The sequence below is a fragment of the Hypomesus transpacificus genome, chromosome 25, assembly GCF_021917145.1.
Source record: "Hypomesus transpacificus isolate Combined female chromosome 25, fHypTra1, whole genome shotgun sequence".
In the NCBI taxonomy this organism is placed as follows: Eukaryota; Metazoa; Chordata; class Actinopteri; order Osmeriformes; family Osmeridae; genus Hypomesus; species Hypomesus transpacificus.
Window position 1 is genome coordinate 5,713,290 of NC_061084.1, and position 23,672 is coordinate 5,736,961.

General features: G+C 44.0%; 3 protein-coding genes across 3 annotated transcripts; 1 reads left to right on the forward strand and 2 right to left on the reverse strand.

The window, feature by feature from the left end:
• Positions 1-5,724: 5,724 nt before the first annotated feature.
• On the reverse strand, positions 5,725-12,346 carry zpax4 (zona pellucida protein AX 4). Its single transcript, XM_047049091.1, has 17 exons — positions 12,073-12,346; positions 11,745-11,869; positions 11,410-11,553; positions 11,254-11,322; positions 10,845-11,033; positions 10,614-10,710; positions 10,038-10,258; positions 9,487-9,640; positions 9,029-9,237; positions 8,809-8,929; positions 8,333-8,544; positions 7,526-7,643; positions 7,138-7,307; positions 6,951-7,048; positions 6,712-6,837; positions 6,562-6,607; positions 5,725-6,485 (listed from the first exon to the last, which is right to left on the reverse strand). Exons 1-17 carry the CDS (start codon positions 12,092-12,094, stop codon positions 6,459-6,461), a joined length of 2,148 nt encoding a protein of 715 aa, XP_046905047.1. The 5' UTR covers positions 12,095-12,346; the 3' UTR covers positions 5,725-6,458.
• Positions 12,347-13,123: 777 nt separating this feature from the next.
• On the forward strand, positions 13,124-16,626 carry si:dkey-19b23.7. Its single transcript, XM_047049226.1, has 8 exons — positions 13,124-13,356; positions 13,729-13,800; positions 13,948-14,019; positions 14,219-14,436; positions 14,850-14,913; positions 15,143-15,308; positions 15,450-15,647; positions 15,913-16,626. Exons 1-8 carry the CDS (start codon positions 13,342-13,344, stop codon positions 16,035-16,037), a joined length of 930 nt encoding a protein of 309 aa, XP_046905182.1. The 5' UTR covers positions 13,124-13,341; the 3' UTR covers positions 16,038-16,626.
• A 133-nt stretch (positions 16,627-16,759) lies between these two features.
• On the reverse strand, positions 16,760-21,817 carry si:dkey-19b23.8 (low density lipoprotein receptor adapter protein 1). The gene is made up of 3 exons (XM_047049310.1): positions 21,419-21,817; positions 18,960-19,706; positions 16,760-18,599 (listed from the first exon to the last, which is right to left on the reverse strand). Exons 1-3 carry the CDS (start codon positions 21,432-21,434, stop codon positions 18,514-18,516), a joined length of 849 nt encoding a protein of 282 aa, XP_046905266.1. The 5' UTR covers positions 21,435-21,817; the 3' UTR covers positions 16,760-18,513.
• Positions 21,818-23,672: the final 1,855 nt, after the last annotated feature.

Genomic DNA, 23,672 nt, shown 5'->3' on the forward strand with positions numbered 1-23,672 from the left:
ATCGAAAACTATTTATTAAATGGTCTACTTTTTCCTGTGAAAGCAAGCTGTTTCACCTTTGGCCTGGTTCAGACAAAATCTGAATTTCCGCAATCTGAATTTGAATTTCCGCAATCTGAATTTCAAGAATCTGAATTCCTGCAATCTGAATTTTAGAATGTTTTATTTTTGGATCAAAATAATTCAGTTGTATTAAATTTGGCATACAAATAATTCAGATATTATATATTCAACAGCAATATATTTCAGTTTTATGAAATTCGAGACACAAATATTTCTGATCTTTCATATTCAAATTCAGATACTTTTGTCAGCTTTCTAGCTCCGTAAATCCGTTGCTTTGCATCCTCCGACGGATGGTCTGGTGGCCGACAACAGCTCCGCTATGTCCTTTATTTTTAAACCATTTAATAAATAGTTTTCGATGGACTCGAACGGGATGTGGATGGTTGGTCGTCCCCGTCCCATTTGAGGCTCCACAGCATCCAGCCGTTCCAGGACTGAAGAGAGGTTTACTATGGCAACCTCATTAATGTGTACGTCTGTGACGGCAGAGTATGCAGCCAAGCTCTCTGTGACTTGTTCTACTCGGTCACGGGCATCAGACTCAGATATATTATTAGTTTCTACCAGCTCAGCTAATTCTATCAGTGTCTGCACAATTTGAGGGAGCGCCATGATCTGTGATGCGTCCTCTAAAGACCCGGCAATTCAATCAATTTCCCGGCACATTTGTCATGTAATGCAATGCGTATGTGCACACCGCCCCCTACCGAACAAGATGGGTAGCTCGGTCAGCAGGGAGCTGAAGAAGAGCGGCTACTGACGTCACTCTACTGCGCCGCTCAGAATGCATTTTCGTTTTCGAATTATGGGCAGTTCTTTGCGGGCAGAACATGAAAATGAAAATGCAATGTCCGCTCAGTACTAATCAGTACTAATTTGATTTATGAGTCAAATAATGCAGCCACATTCTTAAAATGAAAATGCATTTCTGGAAATACATTTGAATTTGAATTGTGGTCACGATTTTGCAGCCACGTTCTTAAAATGAAAATGCATTTCTGGAAATGCATTTGAATTTGAATTGTGGTCACGATTTTGCAGCCACGTTCTTGAAAATGAAAATGCAATTCTGGTAATGCATTTGAATTTGAATTGTGGTCACGATTTTGCAGCCACGTTCTTAAAATGAAAATGCATTTCTGGAAATGCATTTTCATTTTCAAATTTTACATTTCAAATTGAATTTTGGTATCTATTTGCTGGGGCATATTTTGAAAATTAAATTTCAAATGTCTTTTTCGTTTTCATTTTAATTAAGGGAAAGAATGAGCAGTCTTAAAGAAGAAAATGAAAATGCAAATAGGATGATTGAATACTAATTTGATTTATGAGTCAAATAATGCAGCCACATTCTTAAAATGAAAATGCATTTCTGGAAATGCATTTTCATTTGAATTTTGGTCACGATTTGCTTCCATAGATTCTATCCTAATGCACTTTGTGTTAGGTAAGGGATGTTCTGATTCTAATCTGCTTGTTGATATAAATTTGAACTGAATAATTCTGTCAGTCCAGCAATACTAAACATTTTGGAAATCCACTGACATGACGTTCTACATGTTTAATTCTTATCTGGTGTTAGTCCAAGTCTGGATGTTCCAGGGTTTTTGCATAACATCTCTTGATCCCAGCATCACTAACCACTAACCAGAGTTGAACCTGCCTCGGGGGTGAGAAGGGCTCCTAGACTGCCTCTATTTCTTGATGGGAGTGTGTGTGTCCACACTCACATAAGGAGGTAGAGGCAGTCTGGGAACCCCTCTCAACCCAGAGGCAGGACCTGTCCCAGAGGCAGGTCCTGTCCCAGAGGCAGGTCCTGTCCCAGAGGCAGGTCCTGTCCCAGAGGCAGCTCCGGTCCCAGAGGCAGCTCCTGTCCCAGAGGCAGCTCCTGTCCCAGAGGCAGGTCCTGTCTGCACCTGTCACATGTTGCTGGGTGCTAGAGACAGAAGAACTTCTATGAGTTTTATGTTGTTTGTGTGTGTGTGTATATATATGTTTGTGTGTGTAAGTGTGTCTATGCAAAGACTGTAACATCACGGGTCACATATTTGACACTGTCCAGTCTGTACCAGTAGACTTACAGATGAAGTCCTCAGACGGGCGCGTGTCATCCTCAGGGTGACCTGCCTCGGGCTTCTTCTTGTTGTCAGATTTCTACATATTGCATTTCACAGAAGTAAAACCAGTTACCAAAAAGAAGCTCATTCACACTGTAAATTAAACATGCTGTAACTCATTTAAAGACTGATTATAAAAAACACCTGACAAACTACAAAAAAGGTTAACGTATTAAATCTTATCTTAAATATTAATCTGGATGTAGCTTTGTTCGGTTTTACCTTGACCAGTTTCTTGGGCTGAGAGAAGAAGTCGAACTTCTTGTTTCTCTTCTTCTCCGTCGCCACCTGACCGAGAGAGTCCTCCCGTTTGTCTGCGAAGGACACAGACTTTTTCACCCTCAGATCTGGGCTGGTGGATTGGGAGCTCCCAGACAGGTTGTCCATCACCTGGTCCACCATCGCGGTGGAGAGGAGCCTCAGCTCCTGCCAGAAGACCTCTGAAGAATCCCGGGAGGTGCTGCTGGATGGTGTTGAGGTGCTGTTGGAAGGTGTGGAGGGCATGCTGCTGCAGGGGGGGTCTTGGAAGTGGAGGAGTAGACGCTGGACTGACTCCTCAGCAAAACGGTAGACCAAGTCAGAGGGGCTGACCGTGCTCGAGCGGCTCCTCTCCCCAGCCTCAGTTTGGACCTGCTTGTGGTGGTCACTGAGCAGGGCCTCCAGGTCATCCGCCAAGTCCCTGAGCCTGGCCGAGTCGTGCCAGGGACGTGGGGTGGACTCCAGAGGCTCATCGGAGCCCCCACCCTCCAGGAGCGTGTCTCCTTCCTGGGCCAGGGTGACCTGGATGCTTCGGTCCACAGAACCTTCTGGTGCGTCGTCATTGTCTCCCATGTCAATGGTTGTCCGCCTGATTATGGGGCATCTTTGGGAAACAACAAGGTCAGACGTTGGGGTGCCAGGGAGTGTGAGTTGCCCATACTCATGTGTCTCCTCCTTTGGTCTCCTGCGTCCATCCTCCCTGCTTCTCTGGTTCCCCACCATCATCATGGTCGCTGCGAATTTGATTGTGGACCCCTCAGCAACATCGCAGCTGTCCAAATGGAAACAAATGTAATTTCTACCACGCTATCTTTCTTCTCTCACTTGTCTGTTACTTCCTCCTCACTTATACCCAATACTATCTTTGTTCAGTATTATTGATCCCTGACTTGAAACAGAGATTCCCTTATCCTTCACCCCTCTAGCCCCTCCTTCCTCCTCACTTCTTCACGTGTCTCTCTGCTCCTCTGATCTGCTCCTCTACAGTCCTGTGTTTCTCTGTGTCCTGCTGCACACGCTCACAAAGGACTTCATAGTTCCGAGCAATGTTCTTCAAATGCATGCGTAGTCCACATTTGACGGCCCTTCTCGCGTCCAATGCCTTCTGACAGTCCGGCTCGGTAGAACATTCCTTACAAGACCAGAACACGTAGAGAGTTAGGGTTTAAAAAGCCTTTGAGGAAACAACATTCAAATGATCTCCAGATCCTTAACTCTAACCAACCACAACTTGTGAGAAAGATACTTACTACCATTACGCAGGGGCACTTAGACTTTCGAAACAGAGGAACCAATGATAGCCACTGTATCATTTGGTCTATGTCAAAGGCCATGTGGTGGTGTTGTTTGTTAAGTAGCCTGACAGAGAGAGAGAGAGAGAGAGAGAGAGAGAGAGAGAGAGAGAGAGAGAGAGAGAGAGAGAGAGAGAGACAGAGACAGAGACAGAGACAGAGACAGAGACAGAGACAGAGACAGAGACAGAGACAGAGACAGAGACAGAGAGAGAGAGAGAGAGAGGGGTTTAAGTCAGTGCAGGGTGCTGGCTGAAACATGTTAGTCTTCCTGTAAAGAAAGGGCTGATGTACACCATTAGCAGACTCACATAAGAATAGGCTTTCCAGCCACCTGGGGGTGCAGGAAGACTTCTCTGAGAAGGACTGAGGTTTCTGGTAAGTGTTTGTGATCCACTAAAGAGTCCACCACAAACACCAGACCATGGCACCTGTGGTAGTTCTCCAACCAGAGAGCCCGGGCACCAGGACCTCCCGGCATGTCTAGCAGGTTCACCTGCCAGCCAATCAGACGCACCTCTGCCTCAGAAATAGCAGGAGAGTCCAGCTCTGCTGCCGTGTCACCTGTGAGAGAGACAGACCAAACAAGGCAAGTCAAGCCTGGCTTTTCTACATGCTGAATGGGATTGCCACACACAATCAATCAGTTTACCTCCTGTTATAACTTGGAAAAGAGGTGTCTTTCCTGCACCATCTTCTCCAACCACCATCAAAGTCACTTCCCTTTTGGGAAGCAAAGAAAACACACAAAAAAACACTGAAGACATAAATATTCAATAACAATAAATGAACTAAAGAGAGGTACAATCACCTCCAAACTTACTGTTTACACTAATATCAATGTTATTTATACTAATACTCATATTGCATTCATTCGTTATATAAAGCTTTGAAACAAGCTGATTCTAACAAAGTTGTCACTGGCAAGTATCACAACTGGGAATCACACATCAAACAGTACCATCTGCAAACTGAAAATATGGCCCTAAAAACATAAGCTTGAAATGTATTTTGGGAAAACTGGCTAATATAACAAGTTTACTGGAAGACATCATTATGTGTCAGTAACAACAACATTGTCAGTCACATTGACACTCTCAAATATACATGAGACAATACAAGTTGTGCCTTATCAGAGGCACGTGCACTAACACCCAATTAAGTGAAAACGAGTGCATTTTAAACTTGACTGTTAGTAATAGACCAATGAAAGCTAGGTGTGGTCACTGTACAAACATGGCAGACACACTCACCGAGGCACACAGCTGGTGCATGAGCCCATCCTGCCAAACTGTCGATCCAGCCGCTGGGGAAGATGGGTAGTCGAACACACTCTACCTTGCAAGCTGTCACTCTGATGTCTTGGTCAATCCTGTCTGCTTCAGAAGGTCTCCTGTTGCATGTTCCATCGATGAATCCAAAACAATACTGGGAGTCTGATCCACAGCTGACGCCTATTTATAGAGCGAGACCATCATTATGATGTCATAGAATGTGTGCCTTTAGATTGGCGACTAATCACAGGCTTGTTGCTAAAAACCTTTATGATGTCATAATAGAGCTTTTGGGGGGATCGCTGGGGGACTGGAATGATAGATTCTAGCAGGAATAGAGGGGGTGTTTTATCTATACATCAAATAGCTATGTATAAACTAATGGATGCACTGATTGATAGATGGAAAACTAAACACTAGATTTTACCTTTAATGCTTGCAGTTTTTGTTTTCACATGTTGGTTACCATATTGGTTACCAGTGGTTGTTATGAAATGTGCCAAATAAATAACTGACTGATGTGGTTTGCCTTTGACCTTCCTCCTATCAGATGTCCATGGTGTGTGTATGAGTGTGTGTTTGTGTGCGTGTGTATGTAGATGCCAAACACAATTGCTAACATTTCAATGAGGAGAGACCTAGGATGAGTAAAGGGATGTTTATTTACAGAAATGATCAATTTACTACAGTGTTTGGAGCTTAGACCCCATGGGGAAATCAATGATCAATGAGCTTCAGCCCGAAGAGGAATCCCCCATGGAGTCCAGACACAGGTGGCAGCGGCCAGCCCAGTGAAGTCCTTCACATATGTGTTCACACGTGAAGTCCATCACATATTTCACAGAATAGTAAGATCTTACTTTCCTAACTTTTAAAGGTTGGATTTGTCCTGGAGCATCATATACCATCTCAAAAAGTATTTACCATAAGAATATATAATTATCATAACTATGGTAAGCACTGTATGCTGACCATTGTTAATCACATCATATTTGAACAGCCTATTACTGAAAATAACATGTAAACATTTAGTTAGATTCAACTGAGGCTCGGGAGAAAAAGAACCACACCGCACATTTTAAGACCATCAGCCAATCACCTCAATTACACACCTATTTCCCATCAGTTAAACACAACATATACTTAAATCCAGTCAATAGCTGACTATAGCTTCTACTTGTCACTTGCAATTCCATGCTCGAGTCTCACCCCCTCCTCGATGGAATTGTCAAAGCTCCAGACAGCCCAGCTGACACTGTAGCACCCATCCACCACATCCTGACTCCTCTGCCTGGATCACTTGTCATTCATTCATTCATTCATTCATGTAAACCACAAAACATATTCAGTTGTTTTTTATTTCTGGGTGTGACTGTTGTTTCCAGTGGCACAGTGCATAGCCATTCCCAAACACATCAGTAGAATTGTGAACTTCAGGATCAACATCCAAGTCATCCTTCAAGGTAGTCCAGACGTGTCTATGAAGATGTTAAAGTTAAGTTTACACATGGACAGTATGTGGCTGGACAGTTAGCAGAGCATCAAATTGTGTACCTGGTCCAGGCCAATTTCGATCCATCCAAAATGACTTGTCACTTCCCTTGATGAGAGAACATATAAAAGATGTAGCATGTAGTGTTCACGAGAAACACACAATGTTGTGTCCAAGTTATTGAAATTGAAATATGATTCATTAACACACACCGAGGACAGTCCTCTCTACGAGCTCGGCTCAACAGCAGGTTTGAGAGGAGAGAAGTTGAGTTTCCTCGGTGATAGACAGAGCCAGTGACAGTGTCATCGGCAGGATAGCGACACTGAATAGTCAACCTGAAAGTCAATACAAAAGGACGCCTACTGATATTGAAGTGCTTGACGAGGGAGGGACCCTGTACAAGCTGCGAGCCCCACTGGCCACCTTTCTTTGTAATGCATATAGTCACCTGTAGGGGGAGTCTCTGTGTATCAGAGGGTCATCTGTGGGTAGAAGCTGCTGGGCATATCTCACCTGGTTTTCATACACTAGAAAGTCACCTTCTGTCTGATGGCGTAACACACATGCACTATTAGAAACTACATTCTGAGCAGTTGTGCATGAGCATGATTTACGTGTTTTAAACACACACTTACAGTTACGGTGGTACCGCAGGAGTCCAAACCAAAACTGAATAGGGCCCTGGCACTGTCTGTTTCCTCAGGGACACAGCTGGGGTCCAATAAGGTGGTGCGGTTGGGTGGAGTGGGCGGGATTGAGTGTGTGGTGTCCACCACTGCCACCATCCTCCCTTCTGGTAAGCACACTGAAGGATGACAGTTCATTGGGAGTGATCACGTTTGCCTTCCAGGTTAAGTTGTAGTACATGTACAGTGTCTGAAAGATCTACAACCTTGTGTGCTTGGTTTCTCCATAGTTATCCCAAAATGTTTCTTAATTTGTCTTTGTACTGTTTTATACAAGTTTCTTTATCCTGCAGTCATGTGTGTGACTGCATGACTGAGTGTGTGTGTGTTTCATTACCCAGTAGCTCCCTGACAGGAAAAGCACAGCGTTGGACAAGGCTATCCTTCACCTTCAGAGAGTCCACATCAATCAGGCTCACCTCTACTTTGGCAACCAGACCTTGCAAACTCAGTTCCTAATGAAAATAGGGGAAAATACATTTGAAGGGAAAAAAAAGGTATCGCCAAGACACCTGTGCACCAATCTATGCATTGACATAGATTGTACCTATTGTAAGACATTTAAACCTGATACACAATCATCTTAATGATGATTAGCTTTGGGGGTTTAATTCAGGGGGCCGGCGGGGCAGCCGCCCGGGGCGCCATGAAGAGAGGGGCGGCATTTTCCGCCATTGTGTTTGGCGCCCTCTGCTGGCTTGCCCGGGGCGCCAAATGTGCTAGGACCGCCACTGCTTTAGTTCATCAGGTAAATAAGAGAACGATTTCAGCCACAGTCACCTTAGGAAGGTACAGTACCTCTACGTCACAAACGTTTAACTCCTACGAACAAAAAGAGGCTAAATACACACCAAAATGTATGTGTTTAGCTGTGTCTTTTTACGTAAAAAAAAAGAGTTTTCGGTGTTTAGTTATTTTAGAAAATGGTTTATACAGTTCTGTGGCTTGTGGAGCAACTGCACATTTAGACAATAGAGGGAGCCCTAAACACATGTGCTTTCCCAGTGGAATATACTTCAAATCACACATTCAAAGAGTTAGACGTTAGTCATTTCAAATGGATCAGCATTATTACAAATCACAAACATAGCAGCCCGTAGACAAGGCTTTTATATGTAGATATGTTTTGCTTTAAAGCAATCACCTCATAGGTCATGCCAGGGCTGAAGAGAGGGATCTCCACACTGACTAGATCCTGCTTGGTCTCCACTGTGAAACCTCCCGTCTCAATCAGTTTCCAGTCAATCCGGTTGGGCCCCAGGAAGAGCTCCCACTGCAGTTCCCGGGCCCCCTGGTGCAGCAGCACCAGGAGGCCCCTCTCAGTACACAGCCCCTCCAGTCGGAGGCCCTCCGGGGCTAGGACCAGGAGGGGGGAGGGAAAGGGAGGGGGGGGAAGGAGGAGTATGAACTAGTCTTGAGAAATAATTGCTCCTTGTTTGACCTCCTTTCTCACTTTTAGCTGTTTTTGTGTGAGTTGGAGCAATCTTCAAGGACATAATAGTTGGTCCAATTTTAAGTCAGTCATTTCATTTTTTTATACGAGTAGCTCTAGATCATACAGGAAATGGTTCAAACAGGAAATATCAGACAGGAAATGGTTCATCCTTAACCAATAGTCACCTGGCTGTTCTAGCACACGACTGACAATGATGTCTGCATGGTGGAAGACTTGGTCACGAGCAGAGACGAACAGGGTAAAGACGAGAGGGAGGGTGTAACTAATGTAACCGTCACCCACATCCTGACATAGAATAAACAAACACAGGATTACCAACCTCACAGTCAACATAACAACATCCCCTTTAATTAACATTGCTCAGGCACTCACACATGCACTCACTTTGTGCAGGACATGCGGGTATGAGAAGGGGACGTGTAGCCGGTAGGAGTGTGACCCATTGGGGTGGGGGATGAGGTCCACCTCCACCTCGTTCTGGCTCTGGCACTGGGTCCAGACCAGGGTGTCACCCACGGTGAGGCTCTGGAGGTCCACGTCAGGAAGAAACGTACCCAGACTGACCGAGAACACGCGCTGGGAGACTACGGTGTCTGTGGAAGGACAGACAGCACAAGGAAGAGAAAGGAACACAACAGGCGTACGTGTAGCCGTTTGAGAAACCAGTGTGTCAAATCATGACAATGCGGACCATTATAAATATGTTCTAGTTCACAAAATACACACTGGCCCTCCCATTATGCTCTAGAAAAGGGAACAGTCATTCTCAATGCACACACATAGATACACAGACACGACAGGTTATGATGTTCCTGTGAGGGAACACTCCTTCTAAAGCTCACGGTTGATGAGGGTGAGGGGGAGTGGAATGTAGGGGGTCTTGAGGAGCCGGTGAGAGCGGAGCTGTGTGAGGGGCCAGTGTTTGTCCTCCCACTGGTGCACATAGAAGAGGTTGACAGACATGGACTGGGAGTACTGGCCGTCCACCACACCACTCTGGAAGATGGGGAGGACAGAGGCTGACAAAACTGTCCATGGCATTTGATCCAGGGTTACATACATACATATTTACATAGTCATTTAGCAGACGCTCTTATCCAGAGCGACTTACAGTAAGTACAGGGACATTCCCCCCCCGAGGCAAGTAGGGTGAAGTGCCTTGCCCAAGGACACAACGTCATTTGGCACGGCGGGGAATCGATCCGGCAACCTTCTGATTACTAGCCCGACTCCCTCACCACTCAGCCATCTGACTCCCAACCCTCCCAGGGTTGGAACTGTGAGTGGGGTTCTGGGTAACACTGATAGCTTGGGATCCCCCAATTTTAGATTCTTCCCCTCCAACACACACACAGGAAACTCTGTGAAATAAAATACTGCTCTGGTTGTGTACCTCAATATGCCCACCCTCGGTGCCAAAGGGAATCCGGATCTCCACCATCCCGTCCCTCAGGCCAATCTCAAAGCCCTTGTCCTTGATCTCTCTCTCGCTGAGGGCCCGGGTCTCCAACCCTATCCTGATGCCCCTGTCCTTAGAGACACCCCCAGGGGCCAGGGGGAAGAGGAACAGGGGGATAGACCACAGCAGGTGGGACCCTTCTACTGTGGGCTCATCTTGCGGGGCGATCAAAGGGGAGGAGGGAGACAGAGGTGGATGTGTGAGGGGGAAGGGAGAAGAAGTAGGTCATGGGGGAGGTGTGGGGGGGGGGGGGTGTTGAGGGACGGAAAAGTACCAGAGGGAGGATGGGGGAGAAAATATGGTGCCGAAGCAAAGAGAGAAGCGATGAGAGGAAGGGAAAGAGATACAAGTGAAGACAAAAGAGAAGTGACACAGAAATGATGAGTCGTGATACCACATAAACACAAGGCATATGACCCTGGCTGGCATGACTCATTGTCTATATTCAGCATTTCTTACATGATGTCACAGCACAGTCTATATTAGCTCCTGCATGACTGGCTGACTTACTCATGGTGCAAGCCACAGTGGCATCGATAACGAGAACAGTGCCTAGCAGAGGGTACAAGATGGTGGCACTGACCACATCCAATTCCACCCCTTTATCCTACACACAATGAAGAGATAGGAATAAATGAGAGAAGCCCAACATGCCAAACTGAACTGTACAGTTACAACCAACACACACACACACACAACACTGCTAAACCTTACTATAACCATTCAAAATGAACACCTGACCTTCAGGGTGTAGGATAGGGGAGAGGAGTAGGGGCAACGGAGAACGATACGAGAGCCAGACTCAGACAGGTGGTAGCCCAGGGTACTGGCCTCAACCAGGGATCTGGGCCGGGTGTCTTCTGGGTCGGCTCCTGCTCTGTGGAACATCACAGTCCAGTTCAATTCCTTTTCTGACTTCTCTCCAGACCCCTAGGTAAAGGGTGGTTGTAATGAACCAATCATTGAAACAAAGTGAAAGAAAGGACAAAAGAAAGGGTGAAAGGAAGGAAGGCAGAAAGAGCCAAAGACAAAAGGAAGAAAGAAAAAGGTAAAAAGAAAAAGAAAAATAGATGAAGAGACTGAGTGAAAGAAAGGAGAAGGAGAAAGAACCTTGCAAGAAAATTCCAGCAAATTTTCCCATTCTACTCACATAATGGGGCAGCAGAACCTTCTCTTGTCCGTGAGAAAAGACAGTTAAAACTGGACGCTGGATGGACACCTTAGAAAAGCACACAAAGTATCGAGTGACACAGGTGACCGGACTATAGCTAAACTATTTGACTATGATCTTACAGACAATGGTCACCTCCATGTAGTTCTCCTCACAGGCCACCTCTCGTACTCCCCATGGCCACAAGGTGAAGCAGCGGAGCCGGAAGGGGTAAACAGCCACTTCCCCATTTACCTGCGTGTTTTGCAACCACAACCGTAGACTGTACTCACTGTCCTGCTTCAAACAGAGGGAGAAAGAAAGACTTGATTTCAAAGTCATGTGAACTTTTAAATGATAAACACTAAATATGATATATTCTTTTTTTCAAACAGGTGGCTGCTGCTGGTGGTGGTGGTTACTCGAGCATTTAAAGGTATAATGAGTAGTAAGGATGGACACAGTATTCTGTTTGTGTCAAACAAGTCCACCTGGTTGTCAACGTGGCATGCCAGGAACGAGGCACGGAATACCAGATCACCATGGTGATTATAGAGCGCTGTGTAGCCGCAGACTGCAGTCTGATGGCTGGACAGAAAGTGAAATCCACGGTGGTCTGTGGACATTAATAGTAAACAGGATTTCCGTCAATGTTTACAATATAGTCGGCCTGGATTTCTAAATTTCTCATTACAGAAGTGTTTTCTATTAAAGATTAACACCAAGTGTATGAATACAAGTTAGAGTCTTTGTTGGCAAGGCTCATTAAATGTTGTTGAATAAAAGAATCTCCATCATTATTTCAAGGAAGACTTTTACCTTCAAAGCCAAAGCGGACCATAGAGCCAATGAAGCTGGATTCAACGAACAGCCAGAAGTGGCGTTCATGACACTCAGTCCGGAATGTTCCTCAACACATGGCAGACATTAAATTATATAGCCTACATTACATAATTACATACTAACTCACAGACAACACACTAGCCAAGTTTGTATGCGTTCAGAGGAGTTAGTGAATCCATCTGTTTTGAAAATGAAAGAAACATCTAAAAGTATGGTGATTGTTTCATTTGTTTTCAGACAGACATAAGGACATGCATGCGTCTAATAGGATCATGTCCGAATATGAAAAAATAACTTTCCTAAAAACGAAATTATTCCCTGTATTACCTCTAGATGGCGACACGTTCGCTATAAAACGGTTGGAGCATAAAATAACGGCGATGCCAATTAATTAAGCAGTAACGCTATATCAAACTTACCAGCTGGCACGCACATAGAGTTATTGATGAGTATTTCACCTAGAAACATTACCCTGGAGGAAATTAGGACATTTTCAGACAAAATTTGTTTACACACTTCTTCAAATCGACTAGGCACAAAAAAAGTAAAAACTCACCCCTGTATTTTGATAAAATACGTCAGTTTCATTTTACAAGTATAGGATACTGTATTTAGCGTTTCTTTCTCTTGATTTGTAAAGTTCTCAAACTCAGGAATTCACAACCACAAAGTACGCTACCTGTGACTGTTACACCTGGCCGGAATATGATTGGTAGTAAACTAATCAATAAGGCACCAAAATAATAGCCGTTGTCTTCTTGGGGAAACGCCAAATTCACTGGCAGCCGCACATAAATGTTTGGCCTGTGCAGGCCTTACATTCAACACTTTTACAGATATAATTTGTGAAAAGCACAGTAGTAGTTTTTTTGCATGCAGGATTCACATAAGAACAGAATATGTGACTACTAAACAATTTTGTGTACCACACGTACAATAACGATAACCTTGAAGCTCTTCCAGCAAACAAGTGTAATATTGTTCTTGCCTCTGCGCTTTTCTGACACAAGGACAAATACAGATGATCCCTAAATGTGATCAGACAACACCCGTGAGATCGAGGAACAAGGAATATGATAATGAGAAATCAGAACTGATTTAGCTAAAATAATGTGAAATATGGCATTATTTCTGTACTCTGTATACCACCAAAACAATCTACATGCATTTTAAGCATCTGGACCTATACGTTTTGCAGTTGCATCTTGCAGGTGTGACAGCATCATAAATGTGGTAAAGACCGAGATGAGCACGGGCAGCGTAAGTATCCGTTAACAAAACGTTATTTGGAAACGACTCAAGTAATATTTAGAACAGCTAGGCCTATGTACTTCATGCTTTTCATTTCAAAGGAATACAATAATGCATTTACACAATTTTCTACATTTGTTCGGGTTTCATTTGCATTCATTCAGTCCTTCCAGTAGATTAAGGTTTGCTTACATGTTTTCAGAAGTCATTGTACCAAATGTGCTTGACTACTGTGCTGGAGTGTTTCATGAGTTGCTAGGATACTAGGGGGTATTTTACTTCCCAGGCACCCTATGAGGTCTTTGCTATGCTTGCAGGGTAAATACGTTTTCACCATTTAATGAAATCCAAACCACCAACAAATAATAATCTCCCCCTCAGAAGCGAGAGAGGGAGCAGAGGAGAAAACTGCAGCTCTTTCTGACCGACCTGGCCTTGCTTGGATCACTGCAGGTTAGTTCTAGAATTCAGCTACCCTCTACATTCCACCATTCTAAAGATTACAAGCTGTAAACACATTATGCAAAATGAAACACAAAATCCCCTTAACTTTATCTTTCACATGTATTCATAATAGCCCTTTTTTGTTTGCCATGGAAGGGTTTCAGGTATTTCCAGCCTTGGCTTAGAGGGAGAGAAGAGCTTCTTCTAACAGTAGTCAATGAGGACTTGGTTGGTAACTCAATTCAAGTGTGGTCACACCAACACCCTCAAAATCTGGCAAAAGTGCCTGCTACATTAGCAATAAGAAAACACATCTTGTTTAACGATAACTTGGTGTGCTAGGATAACTTTAACAGCACAAAGGGTCAAAACAACAGATGCAGTGTTTATGTTAAAGTGTTACTTTGCCCTGAACGCCTTCCCTCAGGGTTGGCGTTCCCCGGGGTTTGCGGTGTCGGCAGCCTCCTCCGACAGCAGCAGTAGCAGAACCTCATCCAGCAGTAGCACCTACAGCCTAGCTAGCCATGCTAGCAACAACGCCAGCCCCTCTAGCCACGCCAGCTCTCCCCTGCCTGATGGGCCAGGGGCACGGAGGTCACAACCCAGCACGCTGTACACACCGAGACCTCTGTCACAGGCCGACAGGTGCAGAAGCCTGTGTGTCCGTGTGTGTGTATGTGTGTGAGAGAGAGAGAGAGAGAGAGAGAGAGAGAGAGAGAGAGAGAGAGAGAGAGAGAGAGAGAGAGAGAAAGAGAGAGAGAGAGGGGGAGGGGGAGGGGAGGGAGGGAGGGAGGGAGAGAGGGAGATAGGGGGAGAGAGAGGGAGAGAGAGGGAGGGAGAGAGAGAGAGAGAGAGAGAGAGAGAGAGAAAGAGAGAGAGAGAGAGAGAGAGAGAGAGAGAGAGAGAGAGAGAATGTAGGTCTGCAAACTTTGCTGCAGAGCAAACATAGTCCTTTGTACTTTGCCATGGTAATGTTATGCTTAATGTGTAAACCTTGGCATCCACATACTGTATACACACACCCACACACCACCGACCACCTATTCCTCTTCACCCAGGGACCACAGCAGTGAGGCCCACCTCCTCCCTGCCTCTCCCAGTGAGAGGGAGATTGCTGTGCCTGTGAGTAGTTCTGTTTACATTTCAATTAGTTATCTTCGAAAGGCTGCATTCTTGACCCCAAACCACTGCCTAGGCCCTATGAACAAATATACCTTCTTGGGAAGTGGGTTTAGAGTCAAAAATGTAAATTGAGAATCAATTACACTGCTGTCTTTAGAGTGTACAATGTCTGCTCTGAATAGCAAATGGGAACATTTCACCACTTCACATTGACCTTTTCTGACTTCAGGAAGTAAACTGCACCCTTTTCCTGTTGGCCGGCTATGCCAAATATGGCCGCCCGTACGCTTGGATACGGTCTAACCACGAGCGCCTGGTTAACATTGGTGGTACTGATGCACTGGTCAAGGACACTCCGATGAAACTCAAGTCTGTCACAGACTGGCAAACGCAAGGTATGGGTGGATAGGTATTGCAATGAGACCTCTTAAGAGAAACCATGTCAATATCATGTAAACTGTATTTAATAGACAGATATAACAGTACCAAATCAGATTCTTAAGCTATGTTCTACTTTTAATGTTATTTCTTTTCAGAAATCAGGATATGGGATGTCGTGAGTGAGTTGGTGTGTCTCTGCACCGTTCCTTCCCCCTCCAACCCGCTGGCCCTCGACATGCGCTACCTGAAAAGCCTTCCCCTCACTGAAGGTTTCCTAGTCACCGGGGCCCTCCTCAACTTCCTGGAGATGTACGCCGTCCACGGCAACCGAGATGAACTGCATTATGATAAAGGTGTATATTTACAGCATGAAGTATTACAAGAACACAGAGCCTGAATCATGTTGCTGTAAATATATTTTAATCTCAAAGTGCTCGCAAAATGTGAAAGGATCTTCCGGAACTTTGACCACAAAATAACAAACATTGAATGTGGATTTAATGCCCTTCAATAGCAAACAAGAAAACAATCAGTTAAATAGCTGCTAGGTGGTGCTGTTGCACTTTTCATGACTGTGCTTAATACCATCTTCCCATCTCTATTTTTGTTCTCTTTTAGTCATAGAGGAGGTGAAGAGTCTGAGAAGACTCCATGTCCAGACTCTGCTAGAGGTCCAGCGACAGAGAGGCACCACCAGGCCCGCCTCTAGCCCAACAACAGGGGCCTCCTCTGAGGACGAGTGACCAGGATGTCCCCGCCCCGCCCCCCGCCCCGATGGTCTGAACCACGAACCCCAATCTTTATAAAACACAGCATTGTTTTTGCTGTATAAGATAAGACCTACTGTAGGGTCAGTGTGCTAACCCAGCTAAGGATAAAATAGGACAATTCAAATGGTTGACTTATGAATGCATGTCCACCCAATAGGTTCTGTTCTGTGCACCACCAGTGTATTGAACGGTATCAATTAGTATGTAAAAATGTAATTGGCTCAGATTTCAGCTTCAGACGTGAAGCATACCAAATGTTGACAACTGAACATTGCCCAGGTGTGTATACTACTGTATATCCCCCTCCCCCCCCCATTGCCAGCATAACCAGGTACTGGTATAAACAATCTTGTTTGTGAGAAAATAAAGCACCCTGTGAGATTGGTCACATGCCCCAGATTAAAATCCCATGACCTCTGTGAACCTGTCCACCCTCCCAAACGTTGGAATTCTGTCTACTTCTGACCAAACAGAACCCCTGTTAAAAATAGACATGTGGGCTGTAGAGAAAGTACTGCCAGGGTCGTTGTTTGCCTCATTCATCATGTTTGAAAGTAGTGATCAAAATACAGTAAGTTGTAGCTTGGCATAGATGGCAAGTTATTCCTAACTTGAGGTCAAGTTCATGTTCAGTTGTCTGTACCAAGAAAACTGAAACAGTTTGAAATGCAATAACAATCTACATAGAAAGTGTAGTTGTATAAAAGTTTATTATTCCATAAAATACATATAAAATATATACACAAGGACAAATAAACAAAAAAAATCTGACCTTAAAGCAGGCACTTGTGCTCCCTTAAAATTAGGGTGCCTTTTTTGTAGTTTAAGATACATTTAGGATACACACAAATGAAAAAAAATTGTTAAAACATGAATTCCCTGACAAAACCAGTCAGTCATAAATAAAATTAAAATGGAGGCACTTTAACTGTAAAACATGCATGCATCTCCCTCTAGCCTTGCCACAAATGTAGTAGTTTGTGTTAAGGTTTGGTGTGGGGTGGTAGACTAAGGAACAGCCAGAACACAACCCTCTCCTTTCCGTCTCTCATTGCAAACCATAAAGTATAAAGCATGTGCAATCCTAACTCTTAAGCAATACTGTAGCTAGGTGGATTTAAAAATCCACAAAAACCTGTCCTACTTTTGTAACCTGACTAACGGTTGTCTGAGTAGAGATGTCGCTACATTGTGGAATGCGCTTGCATGGCATGAGAAAAGTGTGTAAGGAGAGACGGTGTGTCTGTGTGTGACCATGCAGACGGAGAGGTATTCGGGCTTGGGGGCCACACTAACATGTGAATGCTACGAAACAGTGATGGTGGAGGGACTATAAGGTGGGTTCTAGAACTTGAACGTCTCAGGAATGCAGGTGCACAGCCCAACATTCCAAACTGGAACACGCTGTTCCTGGTTCCCAGTGGTACAGGCATTACAGAGTAGCAGCAGCAAGGCACTTTCTAATCATTCAAGTGATTTATCCACGTAAATGCAAATGATCATCGCAGTAGTGATCACTGACAAACCTGCTATAGCAGGATGCTTCTGAGTTTGTTTAGTGGGTTTTTGTTCAAACACAAAAGTTACTAGGTCTGTCCAACAAGTCATGGAAGCCAAAGACTTCTAGTAAACCTTTTGAAGTTCGAGGGACAATAATCTTGAGCAATGTGACAACAGTTTGACAGCCGAAACGGTACTTGTTTAGTTGCCAGCAAAAAACAATAAAAACTAACAAAATTTGAATAATAAACTTACTGCCTTATAGTGCATTGAACCCCCCCCCTCCCCCATCTACTAACAACAAGCTTATTTACCTCCCTCTTCCAAGGCAAACATGTCCCAAAATTCACTGCATTTTCCAGAACTCCTCTACCTTCTAGCTAAAAACAAGCATATTTAGACAAAGATGGGAGGTTTGGACCAGAGGGTAAAAACATCATGACACAGATACCTCTGTAAAATAAATAAATAATCTTAATAAGAAGAACAGCTTTGCAGTAACCTGTTTTAGCAATTTATGTGGCCTGCAATGCATTTTTTGTTGGATTTTAAGTCCCAAAAGTCCTTTAGTCAGAAGACCAAACCAGCTTAAATGTCAGGACAGTGTTTTGATGAAACAGATGGCTATGGAAGGAGCTTGTCGCGTTCTTCCAACACGATGTGAAGAATCAGCTCTCATCACGTGTGGAATGCCTATCCCAAACGCCTTGTAAGCAAGTTTTCCCACGTCAGCAGCAAACAAAAGTTTCTCGAGTCTGCACTGTTCTTGAAATACAAATACAGCCAACTGTAGACCCACTGACGAAGGAAACGACTCGTCTGGAAATGGTCATCCTGTAGCCCTGTGGACTCCTTTTCCTCCATTCCCTCATCCAGTCCCTCCCTCCCTCCGTGCGGACCCCCTAGTGGGGCGTCATCAGTAAAAAGTCCATGCTTGATGGTCTAGGTCTCAGTTCCAGCTTTCAGAAGTGGACCCCCTCCTTGTGATGGCCCTGAGGGGACTGTGAGACAAGGAGCCCCTCTTCTTCCAGCGCACTGCCAACACAGAGGACATGGTGTTAGTTTGCAATCTTATTTTTGGTTGTCACACAAATGGAAATCCGACACGTACAAATACGTGGAAACACATTGGCATGCAAATTGGAGTGAATTAAATCACTCCATTTATAATCACACCTGGAATTTCAACCTAGCGATACGTAGATAGCCCTAGCCTGGTGAAAATATTTGGTTTCAATGACTATAAATATTTCAAAATTGTGTAGAAAGCCGGTTTTGCCCCGTAATTTTTTTGTTTTTTGTGTTTTGAGAGAATGGAGATATTTCCACTGAAACCAAATGAACCAATGCACCAATCACTCAATTCATCTGAGCAAATATTCAAACCCTGCTTACCTTTTCCTAGACTGGCGGGTAGCGTGCTACAGCTCCTAGGGATGCTGGGGCTCGACGTCATCTCCTCTCCCCCTTTCGACTTCCCCTCTCCATGGGCGAGCGTGGCCGTGTCGTCCTGCTGCCAGGCACTCAGCGCCTGTTGGAAAGACTGTGCCAGGCAGGCGGTCATGTCCCGTGCCCGCTCCGCCCGGCTACACCAGAACACCCTGCACTGCAGCTGCTGCCCGCGCTGCTTACAGATGTAGAGAAAGACGTTGGGGCGGTTGGTATCAGCGGCACAGTAGGCAATGTCCTGCAGGTAGGTTTTGGTGAGCTGTCGGCCCGTGCTCAGTTCCTTGACCTCCACATATCGCGGGCGTACCACAAGGGCGTGATCTTTGCTCAGCTTCTTGCCGTTGGCAGCCCCTTCTAACAGGCGGCTTATAGCGTCCTGGGCCTGGTCACGGTCCAGGGAGAAAATCTTTTCCGTGCCCAGGTAGTGGACCTTGAATAGCGGGTCGCCGTGGGACAAAGACTCTGTGCGGTCCCGCTGGAAGTGGCGTCGCAGGGCCGCCGGGGAGTTCTTGAGGGTCTGCATCAGGTGGAACGTGCTCAGAGACATGATGGTTGGCTTCAGGGTGGGTTTGAGGTCAAGGGTCACACAAGGGCTGGCTAGCGGTGGAGTATGGACAGAGATGAAGCGCTCTTCAGTCCGTTTCACACTTCTCCACACGTCCAGTGAGGTGTAGCTGCATTCACTGCTCCGATCTGAAAAGGATGTGAACATTTGGGTTAGAACTTGCAACTCAAAAAGAGGCACAGCTATTGAAAGGGTAAAACAAAGCCTGCATATGGGTGTTGACATACAATATGCATAATGTCATCTGTGAGAAGACAAATATAATTTGGACAAAGTCTACATGTTGGGAAATCTTGAAGGCATAGAAGGAATTGCAAACGATGAAAGAATGTGATGTCAGCTTCTGTTCACCCTCTTGGACAAGTGTCTGGGTTTAACAAGGACACACTGTACCAAACTGGAAAAGCAGGGCAACCAAAGAGACTAGGATCGGTTGCAAGTGTGACACATTCAGAGGCAATATTCATTTACTAGAGCCACAGCACTGACCATTAAATATTTACAGGTAGCCTTGAGCCTTGTCTTCAAGGGACTTAACCTCACACATGTGCGCACACATGCACATTCAGGGAGACTCACACACATACTTTACGCACACCCTCTGTTAATACAATTACCACTGTGAACTGAGCTACTAAGTTGGAAAGTTGCCATAACAGGTGACAAGCTGTGAGAAACAGTGACGTGTAGTTTTCCATCACTTTGAAACATTAGAGTCATCATGATCATGGTGTTCAGGCCTCAACCACGTCCAACCTCCACCTCTAGGGCCATTAGGACCATGCACCTCAACAATACAGAACAATCTTGGAATCTAACCCCAAAAATTGTCTATCCAACCATATCGATATAATCATACTCAAAATTGACTTTTGAGATTTTTATTTTTACCACCCTTAAGCCCATAGACCAATTCTAGTATTTGGAGAAGTACAGGTTGCAATTTTGGTTTAGTTAAGCCGAGTAGATGTAAGGTTAGATCACTTGGAGAATCATTTCAACAAGTCCACCAGAGTGAACAAAAAGTTGAGTGTGTCCTACCAGACAAAAGTTGACTTGATGAAACTACTTAGTTATGCAACCACCACAGGCCTCCCATTGTTTTTGGAGATCCCAAAAACACCACAGCACCCCAGGCCATTGTGTTACTCTTTATTTTTTCCCCTTTCTCTTTTCTTGGCCATTATTTCAACATCCTATAGCCCCCCTCTGAAGTAGCTGTAACTGGGAGCCACCGGCTGTTCTGCGATGGAGACCATTGTTAGACAGGCCTCCTTCACAGGAAACAGCTTTGCTGTACCGGCAACCTCCCCCCCCAAATATTTCTCCTCTGAAAGACAATGGCATACTTTGGTGTGTGTGTCACATCAGAAATATACACTGGTGAAGGTGTTGACTGACCCAGTGACAGCTCTGTATTTAAACGTGTACACTGTGCACACACAATGCAATTATTCACAAACCACATAGGTAGGCTAGTTAAAGTAATATTCCACTGCAATAACATGCTCACTTGTAACCATGTGGTCTGTCTGCATATTAAAATCAGTGTTTAGTCACCAATGATGCAAATAGAGCAAGTGTCATTACCCACTAGCTATTAAATGATGTCATGTGCTCAGGGCAATTAAATGAATACGAAATAATTTGGACTGAAGGGACTGTCATGTTCAGAACGACAAACAGCGTTGGGCTTAAAAATGTCAAATACCACGAAAGAAACTAACTAATATCACTACTAAAATGAAAGTGTATTGCAGATAAACGTTTGAATATGGTTCCAAATGCATAAATAGGAAATTATGAGTGATTCTTTTTGGCAAAAAGAAGCGTGCCTTACCTTGCAACAGTTTCATGCAAACGATGTCTCTTCTTCAAATTAAATAAAGGGTCTTTCAATGTAGAGTGACAGTATCCCTTTCGGCGTGAAGACGACACGTTTTCAACTCTTGTCGTTAAATAAAGTATTTGATAGAATACCATCTACATTTTAACTTTTACCCGTGGCAGCAATACCGTGGATACGTGTCAAGATCTGGTTAAATTCAAATGGATCTTTACAATCATACGCTTCTTGCACGTTCTCTGTTCTATCCTAAATCGAGACTGAACTTGTATGGAGAGGTACAACTTATTTTCCAGTTATGAACGAAAATTCGTGTTCTTCTTTCGTCCTCGTGTAAGATACTCAGCGCCTGAACTTAAATGACTGCGACTGGAACAGCGCTTTTGAGTAACGTAGGGGCGCGCCTCCGCGTTATGACGAAGTGAACGAGCATCTGCGTCTGCGAGAGTGTGGGTGGGTGTGCGTAAAGGTGAGGGAGGAGAAAACTGCGCTCAACGATTTGTCCTGGTAAGACGGAATGACAGACAAAATACTGAACTTGTACATGGTACAATTAAAATAATGGGGCTTTGAAATTGCATTGAGAACTGAGATGACATAGGCTTAACACACTATGTTGTCACTCAGTATGGCTCAGTTGAAGGGCATTTGAATGTTCAGAAGATTCACAGGATCAAATCCACTTTCGATAAAAGCATATACAAAACAAAGTACATTGTAGCTGTTGTAATTAATTACATAGGCCCCATTATTAATCTAATGTTGTACACGTCCAGAGCAATTTGTTTCATGAAATTTGGACAGTTGCTAGATGTCTAGCTTATATGCCTCAGACCAAAACTAAATGTCCTAGTTTGTCTGTGATGAATAATATTGTATTGCTACTAAACATATTACCTTTAGTAATGCTTTGCGTCACACTGCATGTCCCTAATGAGGATCATTTATCCTGCTCCTTTTTTTGTGTTTATTTTGGGGTGTGTTTGAACAGTGTTCCGAGCTGACCAAGAAATGCTCTAAGCGGTCCCATATGTGTGTGTGTGCTTCATGGAAACAGTGCACCCCTGTTTAAACTGGATTTTGTCCAGTGTCTGTTAAAGTGTGGACGTCACACCCAACCCAAGTACCTGGAAGGACACAGAGAAGCTATTATTGATGGTGATGATGCTGTGTTCGTGTCTTACCCACCTACTTTTCCAACATTTACATTTGAGTCATTTGGCAGATGCTTTTTACCCTAAGAGACATACAAATAGTGCGTATAGAAAGTACAGTGTGTGATAAGTGATAGTTAATAGGTAAGAAAGGCCCTTATAAGATGCTTATTAACTGAATGTTAATAAGACCATATAAGTGTTAATAATATTAGTCAGGCTTAGTGTTATTGTAAGATGAGATGATTGTTAGTCAATAGGTAATTTGTACCTTATAAGATGCTTATGAACATGAATATGCATTAATGAGACTTACTGGCTTGCAATGGCCTTAATTCCAGTAAACCAACACTTATTACAAGCACTTGGATCTAAAGTGTTACCTTTGTATCCATTGCTTATCAACTGTTTCATCAAATAACAAGATAAAAGGCGGAGTTGCATGAAATCCCAACAGCACTGTAGTTTGCAGATTCACAGCAGTGAACAAAACAATTCTGCCTTATATCACATTCAAATGTTGGGACACTGCAATAAGAACACAAACTGTAGACTAGAAAAAGACAAATGGTTGGAAGAAAAAAAACGTTTGTGAAATTTTCTCTGGAATCTTGTTCCATCTCTTGTTTGTTGAATCTGATCTGTAGTTCTGATCTTGCCTTTAGGACAGAAAAAGAAAAAAACTCAAAACAATATAATGTTGCATAACAAAGTCACATTATGTTCCCTTGACTTTCACATAAGGTCCCCACAGGTTTACCTACTGAGGCATTATCATCATCACAACCCTTTCAGATGTTGGTTGGACTATTAAGAATACAAACTCCTTGTTGGATGACTTAAGCTCTCTCTTGGAAGTCGTTTTGGATAAAAACGTCTGCTAAATGCATAAATGTAAATGACTTTGTTGCCTGATCTTTTCCTGCTCCTCCCCACCAACCTTATTTATGATGTACTATATTTCCACACAAATTGTGAATGGCATGAATTGAAATGTATTTTCTTAGGTGCAAATTGCAGTGTCACCTGCCTCGTCTCTTAGGTTGTTGGCTCATCAAGAGAATGCAAAGAATTTCTACGGTTGTTTTCAGCAA